General features: G+C 37.0%; 1 protein-coding gene across 1 annotated transcript in view; it reads right to left on the minus strand.

The window, feature by feature from the left end:
• Positions 1-12893, minus strand: part of MTREX (Mtr4 exosome RNA helicase) — an 87695-nt gene that overhangs the window by 49906 nt on the left and 24896 nt on the right. Inside the window, exons 8-15 of the mRNA XM_012812084.2 lie at positions 11987-12111; positions 10494-10592; positions 9929-10031; positions 8769-8900; positions 7085-7164; positions 5782-5892; positions 5068-5169; positions 1448-1573 (exon numbers count right to left, since the gene is read on the minus strand). Of these exons, the coding sequence (XP_012667538.1) occupies positions 1448-1573; positions 5068-5169; positions 5782-5892; positions 7085-7164; positions 8769-8900; positions 9929-10031; positions 10494-10592; positions 11987-12111 (878 nt within the window). The remainder of the gene's footprint in view (positions 1-1447; positions 1574-5067; positions 5170-5781; positions 5893-7084; positions 7165-8768; positions 8901-9928; positions 10032-10493; positions 10593-11986; positions 12112-12893) is intronic.

Genomic DNA, 12893 nt, shown 5'->3' on the forward strand with positions numbered 1-12893 from the left:
TTGTATCAGTCTTGTTTATTTGAAATGTCCAGAATAGATAAATCTATTGAGACTGAAAGTATATTGGCTGTTGCTTTAGGCTGGGGGGAAGAGGAATTTCAGGAAAATTGTTATTCTAGATACAGGATTTCTTTCTGGACTAATGAAAATGTCCTAAAACTTACTGTGGTGATGGTGATAAAACTTTGAACACATTAAGAACCATAGAAATGACTGACCTGGAATATGCATGAATTATACCTCAATAAAATTATTTAAAAAGTTATTTTAAAGAGTGAAATAAAAGACAATAGAACTTTATACTTAATAGGGTGACAAATCCAGAAATGTCAAGTAAATGAAATAAAAACTCTTAACTAAAGGCACCAGATCCTATCATTAAAATATTGCCTTCTACAATCTAGCAACCTGATTCTATTCTTTTCATACACGGAGTAAAAGGAAAGAAAAATAATGTTTGTTATGTCTGGCACAATTTAAGAAAAGAATAAAAACACAAATTTTTAGCCTCGTATAATATTCCTTTTGTGAAGAACTAAAATTATATGGACCCTTAAAAAACAGGTTCCCAGGTGTTAATTTTTAAAACTGAGTAAAACTCCGTATCATCACTATCTAGATGTACAGATAAGCTTTGTCTTTACTCTTATATAACACAAATCCTTTACCTATCTACTTCAGGATACCAGGCTACCTACAACTTTATCTCAAATTCTCCACATAGCTTCCAAGTTACACAAGTAGATACTGACCTAAGTGTGTCAGAACATATTTTAAATCTTCATTTTAAGTAGCTAATGAGCTGGTAACTAATTTTATGATTTTAACTGAAGTTTTTTTATCTCTCATCATGTAGAGAAAAAGAAAGAAACCATGTCAAACTTCCTTAAGAAGCTCTTCAAACCCCCCCCCCCAATCTTAGACTATCCAAAACTGAAATACTAAGCAAAAAAATAAAAGGCTAATTTGCAATAAAGCTTAAAATACTGTACTTATGATTGGGCCATTTATAATCAACAGGGTGAACTGGAAAGGTAGATTGTTGAATTAATCTATTAATCTGGGCTTGCAAAGGTAGGGGAAGCTGTCTCCCCACCCCCTATATCGTGGGTCCTACTTCGTGTTCCAATAGATAAAGAACAACTCATGCAGTGGAGGGGGAAGATATCTTAAATTTGGAGGACAAAATAAACACTTCTGGTCTCTCTCATCATCTGCACACCTGACCACTGTATGAGTTGCTCTTCACTTACTAGGCGAAGTAGGATTCAAGATAATCAGTATGTTGAGCAGTCAAACTATTCTACCTTCCCAAGCCCAGACAGTCTAATAAATTATCTTACTTATTAATAGGAAGGTATCTAAACTGAAACAATGAATTTTGAAGTGGTTCCTGAAGTATGTTTCCAGAATTCTTGGTAAAGGCACAAAATCTTGACATAGTTACCTTAAGCAATTGTTTTCCAATTGTTGGGCTCATCTTTTCATCTACCATAAGAATTACAATTCCTCTGTCATCCATTCCCCTCCTTCCAGCACGACCAGACATCTGAATATATTCACCAGAGGAAATCTGAATGAACATATTTAAAATTCAGAGTTTAGGAGAAAACCTTTTTAAAAAATACATCCTTAAAATTTTCCTTATTGTAAAATTCACAAATAATGTATTCCAAAAAAGAAAACATGATTAAAAACAACATGAACTTCTAGAAGAGTTCAAGCAAAAGCACAATAATGCAAAACACTTGAGAATAACGTTACAAACATTTTTATACAAAATGACCTAAATTTAACAGTAAGCCAATAAACTGTTCTTTTAACTTTCAAATATACCATAGCTACCAGGAAACACTAATTCATTAGTATAAAAAATACCATTTAGATATTCTGGAAAACAGCCAAATCTAAGAATGCAAACATCAACTTAACCAAATATCAATTCTGACATAATTATGACCAACTTTCTTAATCTGTAAAGTGAGATGAATATGAATTAACACTTTAAAAATTGCATAATTCTATTTTCTCAGTATATGTACGTGGGCATGTGGTAGAGTCCATTTGTCCCTAAAAACCACCCAGTGGGAGAAGGTAGTAAGCCCTCCACTGACCCACCTGAATACTGGGCAATGTTTTGTCTGTAACTCTATGTGTATTTTTTTCCTGTGGAAGGGTCTGGTTCTAAAATAAACTGTGACTCAAGAAGAGTTAAGAACCATATGGGCCACAAGACAGTAGAGGTGGCCCAGGCCCAGACACGGCAGAGCTACTAAGACACTGAAGAGCCTGCCAGCCACCACAAGTTGCAGATGAGGAACTACCAGCAGAGCTCGGTCTGTCAGCCCCAATGGAGGGTACCATTGTGTCCATGGTGGACTGTGGGACAAGCATGCAGGGTCCTTCCCAAGCCACTCAATGATGTGCAGTTGGATTTGGTCAAGGTGAAACCTTCCAATGGCACTAACAGTGATGTGTCTAGCACTGTCCTGAGGTGAACAGTGTTGGCCTTCTCAAAGCAGGACTCCCAGCAGCCAGTCAATATGCGTACCTTTACCCTAGTGCCCCTTCTACTGGCTACACACAACCTCCTTCAGAACCACCATGAAGGGCCAGGGTGGCTGAGTATAGGTCTGAGTTAAACCCACGTATGACTGCTAAATATGACACCAAGGCCCTGACTGGCCAAGGCAGCTTCAGCCAAATGGTACACAGGAAGCACTGGGCAATCTGGTAGCCATATGGCATTAAGATGATTGGCACCAAGTACCAGAAGGGACAGGAGGTATGTGAATCTGATCTGCGTGTGGTGTGCCTGATGTTATGCCAGTATCATCCAGCTGGTGTACAATTTGAGACACAGGAGCATGTGTACATGGTGATATAACTGGCCACTCATGGATGGCTCTTCAAATGTTTCATCACCAAGTGTTCTTTCACTGAGCATGATGCCACACTGGTGCTACAGATGGTGCTAGAAAGTATCCAGAATCTGTAAGCATTGGGCATCACATGCCAAATTCCGAAGCCTGAGATTCTGCACTGCTTCCACCTGTGCACTGCCTTTAAGATCACCATCACTGACTTCAGTCTGGCCAGTACCCAACAGAAGGGAAATAACTACCCGAGAAAGACTACCTGTGGCATGCCTATACACACTGCCCCTGAGGTTCTGGTCCACAAGCCTTAAAACAACTACATGGACACGAGGGCACCAGATGTCATCACCTATATACTGCTCAGTGGCACCATGCCCTTTGAAGATAACAACTACATCCAGCTTTACCAGATCTTTATGGGGAAGTACAGTTACCTGGGAAGAAGCCCTGCCATAGTATTCAACTTGGCCAAGAACTTCACTGACCATCTACTGACAGCCAACCCCCGAGCCCGGAAGACTGCACTGCAGGCCCTGAGGTCCCTGTGGGTAGTGAGCATGGTAGCCTCAGCCTTTTCATCCATGAAGAATCTGTACCACTCCATCTTCCAGAACCTTTTTAAATGTCACCAAACCTACATAGCCTAAAGGTTCCAACTGTTCAACACATCCCAATAAGCTGTGCTATGTGTGGGACTAGGAGCTGTGGGACTACGAACTATGGGAGTATGAGCTGCAAGGGCTCAACTTGTGTTACCAGCAGAACAATGGCTAAGCCCCCAGGCTGTGGTAGAGACATGGCATGGTCCCCGCTGGGCCACTCAATGCTGTGCCATCTGGGCCTATATTGCAGTGGTACATAAAGAATGTCTGGGGAGGCACCTGTGGCTCAAGGAGTAGGGCGCCGGCCCCATATGCCAAGGGTGGCAGGTTCAAACCCGGCCAAAAAACTGCAAAAAAGAAAAAAAGAAAAAAAAAAAAAAGAATGTGTGGCTCCAGTCCTTTCTTTGTGCCTTTAGCAGCCCCCAACATCACCAAGGGCCTGGGTCAGGTATGACAAAAGTGAGGTGGCCCAGGGGCTTGACCCCTCTGAATTAAGAACCGGGCCTGACACTGATAAACCTTTTGGTGGGCAACGGTTCTAGTATGGGTTAGGAGAAGAGACAGGACCTTGCCGCCAGTGTTTCCCTTCTTACACTTTAGTTCTTCCCCAGATCAAATGGGCCTGCAGTTCTAGGTGGAGAATGTTCTATAGCCTCATGATCCTTTGGCACATTTACTTCTGGAACTTGGTCCCCTTTCCTCCAGAGAGCTTTCCTCTCTGGCGCCCCACATTCCATGGCATCTTGATCCTCAAGATTATGCTCCAGTGCCTTGAATGTACCTGAAGTCCCTAGCTTTACCTAAACAGCCTCTTCACCTCTCAGCCAAGATCTTCAGTACCCCCAGAAACCCCTTCTAGCCCCAGGACTTGCTGAGAAGTCTGGTGATATGGCTGTGGCACAGACCTTAGTCCTGAACAGTGCGGCCACACGGCTTGCCTGAGGCTCCCACCCTATGAGAGGGTCCCTGCCCACCAGCCCACCACTCTCAGTGTCTTCTCTACAGAGCCTATCATTACCTCCTTTTCCCGTTTGCATGCCCGTTCCATTCCCTAGGAGACTTCTTCCCCAATTGCACACGAACTTTATGGAGACACTGTATTTTGTTTTTACTTCAGCAATCCCAGTATCTACCGGAGTTCTAAATCTATTACTTTCAGTTTGGTAATTATTTGCTAAATGGTATGATTACTTCTGGATTAAGGATTTGCTTTTTCACCCCAGTTTACTCATGTTCTCAACTTTCTCTTTCCATATGCCTTGGAAAACATATGTGCAAACTTGTTACAACTTTTATATTTTAAACTTGAAAGGCAAAAATAGTGACAACTACAGCCCCTGCAGTAGCGATACATTAAATACCTTAAACTTTAAGAAATGCAAATTCTAAATGTATTTAAAATGTTTTAAAACATTCTTGAATCACTTAGACACTAAACCTCCCCAACCCCAAACTCCTTCATCTAAAAGAAATCTTTTTATGTTTGATGGTGGGAGGGTGACAGGATAGAAATTGAAGGGCCAAGTCATCTGGGATAAAACAATTAAGGTTAAAAACTATTTGAATATATGAATTACTTTACTTACCCATCGGAAATCCTTCCCATCAAATTTGCGGGCATTTGTAAATAAAACCGTTCTAGCAGGCATGTTAATTCCCATAGCAAAAGTCTCTGTGGCAAATAAGGCCTAAATAAATGAATACAAGAATTACATAATTAAACATATATTTTAAGCTGAAAACCTACTTTTATAAATCAAGGGTAAACAAATTCATCAGTCATTTTTTAAATTTAGGGGGTTTTTTGTTTGTTTTTAAGATAGCCTGTTGCCCAGGCTAGAGTGCAATGGTGTAATCCTCCCTCACTGCAGCCTGGAATTCCTGGGCTCAAACAATCCTCCTGTCTCAGCCTCCTGATTATCTGGAACTACAGGCAAGTAGCACCACAACCAGGTAATTTTTTTTATTTTTCATAAAGGTATAGTGTTGTTATGTTGCCCAGGATGTTTAATTAGTTATGAATGAGACTCTACAAAAATAACAAATAACATTGCAGTCCCAGACATATTTCAGTATTTTATACACAAAATTATTAAATAATAGTTAATGTCTCCATATCCCAAAAACGTTTTAATTCAAAGAAAATCTACTTTCCTAAATTTCAGTAGTGGTAAATGAAGTCATTCCATACAAAAATAGATTTTAAAAAATTACACAAAACTGCCTATAAACAATGTTCTCCATAATTTGCAAACTGTTCATACAACACAATTCTGGGGCATAAAAAATAAAAACCATACCTTTATTAATCCTTCAGAAAAGAGAATTTCTATAGTTTCTTTCAAAATAGGAAGTAAACCACCATGATGAATACCAATTCCCCGCTTCAAAAGAGGAAGTACATGTTCAACCTGTGATTTTAGAATAACGTGCAATTTAAACTGATATGAGGGAAAGAATTTTAAAATTTAAATTAACCAAATTAAGAAGAATGAGTGATTAAAGACAAGATGCTCTGTGTTTACTTGGGGAAAAAAAAAAAGATGCTCTGTGTTTAAGGAAATTGTTAGTAAAACCTTTTCAGAATAAAAGCAAAACCTGAACCTATATTCCCAACAGATTACTAATCTCAAAAATGTAATTCAGACCTAGCCCTCTTTAATAAGAAAAAAGCATTTACAAATGCCTTGCTGCCTTAAATGTCCCAGTATCACCTCATCGTGAAATAACTATAAAACATACTCAACATGAATATGTGCTTCATTTAAAAACAAATCAATTACTGAACAGTTCATTCTCATTAACAACTTATCAAATGCCTTTAAATACCTACCATTAGAAATGTGCATGTATAAATACATGGCCTAGCCCTTAGATACTAATAATTTAGCTGGAAAGGAGAATAACAAAATAAAGCTTATAAGTTAAATACCCTTTTAAATGCTAAGAAATATGCTACCACGGTTTCCTGGTATTAATAAATCTCTTAGAAATCAAAGCATTCACATTTGTTTGTAAAGCAAAGAATCACCTCCCAGTTTTTCTTTTCATGTAACCTTTCACATATTAGGTTGGTCTAAGGCAGTAGTTCTCAGCTTTGGATGCACAGAGAAGCATCTGGGAGCTTTGGAAAGATTTTAATGGCAAGGATATGCGTCACTGATTAAATCAGCATCTCTAGAGATGGCACCCAAACAACAGCATTATTTTAGAATTAACACACTTTAGAATTAAAGAAATACACACTGGATTAAAGTAGAGTAGATATTAAATGGCTCACTAAACACATAATTTTCATTAGCTATGTAGCCTTATGAATTAAAAAATTTAATGACTTAAAACTAGTATTAAAAATGTTGTAATATTTGGAACACTAGCAGTAGTTTCCAGACCATGCTAGCTTTCAGAGGAAGTTCTTTGAAGCAGCAAATCTTTCTTCCTGTTGACTTTTCAAAATTTTAAAATAAAAATCAAGGTATTATTTCAGTCAGTGTAATATCCCTGCTGTAATCTGCAAATAGTACAAAGCCAAGAAATGCAAAATTAATATTTGCTATCTATGTACTAATACCCACACTTTACCAACTGATGTTAAAAACTTACTTGAGGGAGTTTTTTATCTTCATCAGACAAGCAGTCAATTGCATTACTAAATACTTCTTCAACCATCTTCTTTTCTTCATCTAGGACAGAAAATTCAAGAGTATAAAAATATCAAAATGAGTGAAGTGATACCAAACTTCACATTACAAGTAGTAAGATACTAGAAAGAATAAAGAGTCAGGAGACCAAAAGGGAAAGGTGATAAAAATTACCACATAATAAAATTCACTGCCTTCCAAAACATATCTAGCAGACTTACTCCACAAAGAAAAATACTATCTTATAAATGATAACAATAACTACACGGATTGCTTTACATTTAATTCTAATGGTTACAGTACAGAGGAATTATTATAACCTACCTTTTACTACTGAGGAAAGCAAAGTTCGTGTAAATAATGAGCACTATTATTAACTGTTAGAGAAACAATTCCAAAGCCTATGTTCTTAACTACTGCACTGCCTTCTTATAAAGTGTCTATCAAATAACAAGCATTAAATAAACATTTGTTGATTTAATTAGCATGTAACCTGCAACTTTAAGCACATTCAGCATTGGTAGTTAAGAGAAAACATCTATAAAGTGGAACAATTCACTCAAAAAACATAAAATATTATTTGTTTTAGGAGGCTATGTGGTTATCTGTCATTTGTTACTTTTACCCATGGAAAAGAATCATCTTTAAAATGCATTAGCAAATGATACCTTCCTGGATAAAGACATATAATTTAATTTTGAATGACTCATGATATTATTTACTTCTCACTATGTAGAATGACATATATAAAAGACAAAGCCAAACAACAACTGGGTTTGTATTCAGCACTGCACTTCTTGGCCAACCATATGGTTTAAATATGTCCCCTAAAGACCATGTGTTGGTCTTTAATCCCCAGTGCAATAGTCAGAGGTGATTAGGTCATGAGGGCACAACCCTCATGGATTAACACCTTTATCATAGGATAGGGGTAGTTCCTTTGGGAATGGGTTCCTTATAAAAGGATGAGTTCAGCCCCCTTACCCTTCCTTCCCTCCTCTCATGTGTATGCTCTTGTCCTTCTGCGTTTGACTGTAGGATGACACTGGAACAAGGCCCTCATGAGATGTGGGTCCCTCAAACTTGGACCTCCCAGCCTCCAAAACTATAAGAAATAAATATTGGCCCTTTATAAACTATCCACCCTCAGGTATTCTGTTATAGCAGCACTAAAGGGACAGCCAGACTGTGCTACTATCTAACTTTAAGTGAATTGTACTTATAGTTAATGTAATTTATTAATTGGTAGAAATTGCATTACATTATTTGAGAATTACAGCATAGTTAAGCAAAGAGGAAGTCTTCCTGGCTTAGAATTTAGTGAAAATGAAGCACAGTACTTTCTAACCTGACCATGATACTTATTGTAACTAAAGAGTAAAAGGCACAATTCTAATGTTTCTAAGTAGGGTTCTTTGAATTTAACACAGGGCGATGTACTTATATCTTCTAATAAGAGAGAAAAGAGGAAAAGGAAGAAATTATAAGGGCATCTTAAAGCTTTTACAAATGTGCTAAGTACCTATTGTTAACTATAAGGTAAACTGCCTATCTTAGTAATACACAAAAGATAAATATATTAACAAAAGTATGCCTGATATTCATTGTCACATGACATTTAAAACTATACTGAAATTATATAGTACCTGTGTTGAAATCTAATTTGGTCATTTGAAGTGCATAGGCTTCACAATCTTTTTTACTAAAACTGAAAATAATTACAGGTTGAAAATTTCTTTCCATAATCATCTTCACAATTTTGAACACATTTGATGGTCCTGCAAAAAGAGAAAGCAAATCATCCCAAATTAACTCAAAATAAATCACAGATGTAAATGTAAATGCTAAAAGTAGGAAACACTTAGAAAATATATAAATATTCATGATCTTGAGTTAGACAAAGCATTCTTGACTATGAGCGCGAAAGCACAAGAGAAGAAAAAAATAGATGAAGTGAGCTCCACCAAAATGAAAAACTTGTGTGTTTTAATGGACACCATCAGTAAAGTGAAAATAATGGGAGAAAATATTTAAAAATCATCTATCTGATAAGGGTCTATAATCCAAAATGTCTAAAGAACTTACAGCTCTGGAGGGATCACGCCTATGGTTCATCCTATAAGAGTCCATGTTAATCTCTCTAAATGTAGAATATAAATGTCTTAACACAACAACTAAGAAAAAGACATGAAGGCTATGTTAACCAGTTGGATGAAAGTATTTCAAATTGTATATAGAAACAGTACACTGTACCCCATGTTAGTATTAATGTACACAGCTATGATTTAATTAAGAAAGAAAACAAAACTTACAACTCAACACCTAAAGACAAAAATTCCAACATTAAAACAAAGAATTTGAATAGACATCTCTCCAAAGATACACAAATGGCCAACGAGCACATAAAGAGATATTCAAAGGCTCAAAGGCAGGTGTGGTGGCTCACGCCTGTAATACTAGCATTCTGAGAGGCTGAGGCAGGTGGATTGCCTGAGCTCACAAGCTCGAGACCTGCCTGAGCTCAAAAGCTCAAGACCAGCCTGAGCAAGAGCAAAACCTCGTCTCTAAAAATAACCAGGCATTACCACAGATGCCTGTAGTCCCAGCTGCTTGGGAGGCTGAGGCAAGAGAATCGCTTAAGCCCAAGAGTTTGTGTTTGCTGTGAGCTGTGATGCCGTATCACTGGCACCTCATGGAGGGCAACAAAGTGAGACTATCTTTAAAAAAAAAAAAAAATTTTTTTTTCAGAGTAATCTGAATATACAATTTACATGTAAAATTCTCTGAAAACAAAGTTCCAAATTACCTTTTGTTCCTCCCTTCCGCCCCTTCTGGTCTCCTTTTGCCAAATCACCTGCATCTCGAAGCACTTGCATTGCAGTATTAAAATTATCCTCTCTGAAGTCACCCTGGAATCACAGATTTTTTTCTATGTAACTTCACTAATACTTAACCATAATTCAAACAACTTTTATGAACAAAGCTTCCTCAAATAATAACAATTTAATATGATGACAACAGAAGTCATTAAAATAAATTTTTCAAATGACTGGTGGTAAAAGGTAATAAAAGAGATAAAGAAGTAATAAAAAACTGGAAAACATCAAAACATTAAGATATCTGAACATGTCTAGAGCCCCAGTGTTCTCCAGGCATTTTTAAATACTGAGAAAGGAGGAAAATGTAATTTATGCACAACATTTTAAAGAAAAAGTACAAAGAAAAAACATCAATTTTGAACTGTGAAACTACTTGAGGTCAAAAGAAAAAAAGGTCTCTGCTACTATTCTCTATTTCAAAATTAAAGAAAAGCAAGGTATTAACAATAAAGTATGACATTACAAACGTACGAATGACAAATACTCCCTTACATTTTCATCCACCACAAGGTGCAGGCCATCTCCTCCTGCTGGAAAAATGTAGTGTTGCAATGGAGTGGGCCGATAATCTGTGTAAATTACATGACAAGGCTATAAAAAGAAAGAAAAAATTTAACATATAAAATTTTATTTCTTCAAAATAGTGTATTTGACCTATGTAAAAGACCTTATGGAAATAAAACTGTGAATCCAACATTTCAAAAAAACATTTTTTAAAACATACTTCAAAAACTAGGCAAAAGAGAAATATATAGAGAAATTAGGACTATCAAATTATACTACCATTTTCTGAATTTTCCATTCCCTAAACAGAGCCTAACACACAATCTGAGCCTCAATTAATCATCACCTGGCCCTGGGATGCTGTAATGATAGAACAGAGCTCTGTTTCTATGGAACAGTGTGGTAATACAAAGGATCACTGAAATAAAATGGGATTTTGTGTCCCACATAGGCTTTTCAAAACCTTAGCTCCTCCAGAAGATCCACTGGCTTTCTACCCTACAGAAGTAACATGGGGGAATGTTATAATAGCACATCTAGAGAGCTTACAAACAGGTAAGAATAAATTCATGAGGATATTGGTGTAAAGAGGGGAAAAGAGGGGAAAAAAAGGCAAGAATAAATGCAACCTATGTAAGCATGGATTTGTTTATAAAAATCTACCTAGACACTAAAACCAGACTAGAATGGAACTAAGTTTGACTGTGTTTACATGTGAAAAATCAGATTGCTCAAGCAATCCCCAGCTTTTCCTGGTATCAAGGCATTAGAGGAAATTCTCTATTGTGTACGTAAGTATCACTGAGTAAATGTAATAGTTTCTAAACCAGGGAGATCACCAGGATCAAGTTGGAAACATTTGAAAATCAGAGCTTCCAAATCTACTCATGTAGATTTAGATATACTAGGCTTGAGATAAGGCTCAGGGTATGTTGGCTCACAGAGGCTGAGGCGGGTAGATTGCCTGAGCTCACAGGTTCGAGACCAGCCTGAGCCAGAGACCCTGTCTCTAAAAAAAAAACAACAGCAAGGCATTGTGAGGGCACCTGTAGTCCCAGCTACTTGGGAGGCTAAGGCAAGAGGATCATTAGAACTCAAGAGTTTGAGGTTGCTATGAGCTAAGATGCTGTGGTACTCTATGAAGGGTTACCAAGTGAGTCTCTGTCTTGAAAAACAAACAAACAAACAAAAAAATCAACATTTCTAAAAAGCTTGTCAACTGATTTTGATAAGCTACCTGATTTTGAGAAGTAGTTTCACATTAAAATGGCTTCTTTTGGGGGGGGGCAGGGCTGGGTTTGAACTCACCACCTCCAGCATATGAGACCAGTGCCCTACCCTTTTGAGCCACAGGCGCTGCCCTAAAATGGCTTCTTTATTCTGGATAGCATTAGGCAAAAAGTATAGGGAGAGTACAATAAGGCCAATCTTTAACATTTTGAATACTGAAGTCATCAGAAAAGAGGGGGGAAAAAAAATACCTGTTTATGTAAATGACAAATCCATTCAGCAAACTGTCGGGCATTTGGGATGGTAGCCGAAAGGAAGACATAGTGGACATTATCAGGAAGCAAAATAATGGTTTCTTCCCATACTACACCACGCTCTGAAAAAAATAAATACACAATGTCACTTTGCTACTGTATCTAAAATTATATGCTCTGAAGCTTTATAATTAAAGTGGTATAGACCACTTTACCCAAGAATGTTTATCCACAAAACCTTAGCTCTCACCACAAATCTATCTAGTAGAAAGTTAGATCAAACTACTATAAACATAACGTACTCAGACACAGACTGCAAAGAGCAGCTTCAGACTGAATCCTTTCAAACAGCATAACAAGAGCCCCAAAGACAAGACAGGATTTCTACTTCACTTTGGGAAGCAGCAGTTAGCCTTGCAGAAAGTTCTAACAACAAATGTCAAAGATAATATTACTATTCCATATGGCATTTTCATCCAAATTACCCTCATGATCCTCTGGAGATGAAAAATACTTTTGTTGAGTCAGTTTTTATTAAAATGGAAAAAAAACTAGAAAAATCAGTTTGACAGTTCTCCCTCGAAAATTCATGATTTTAGAACCCAAACAACTTTGTTCAGAGCTTAATTTTACAAATTTTGAAAGAGTAAAATATTCAAAGCATAATGGTTTCTTAAATTGCATTACTTTTAACATAAATACAAGTTAACTCAGTGCTTTCATTTAAACAAAAACTAAATTCTACTTGGAGAGTGTACATATTAAACATTAAACTTTTCAGTGTGTCTGACAATATCAGCCTTCTCAGCACCCCCAAAATTCCAAGTACACTTACTTTTCCACTATATTATTATAATGGCTTCTGTAAAGGGTATATATAATCTTTCCTTTTTGCTCCTTTTCA

This window comes from Otolemur garnettii, unplaced genomic scaffold (assembly GCF_000181295.1).
Source record: "Otolemur garnettii isolate 467f Iridium unplaced genomic scaffold, OtoGar3 scaffold00005, whole genome shotgun sequence".
NCBI lineage: Eukaryota > Metazoa > Chordata > Mammalia > Primates > Galagidae > Otolemur > Otolemur garnettii.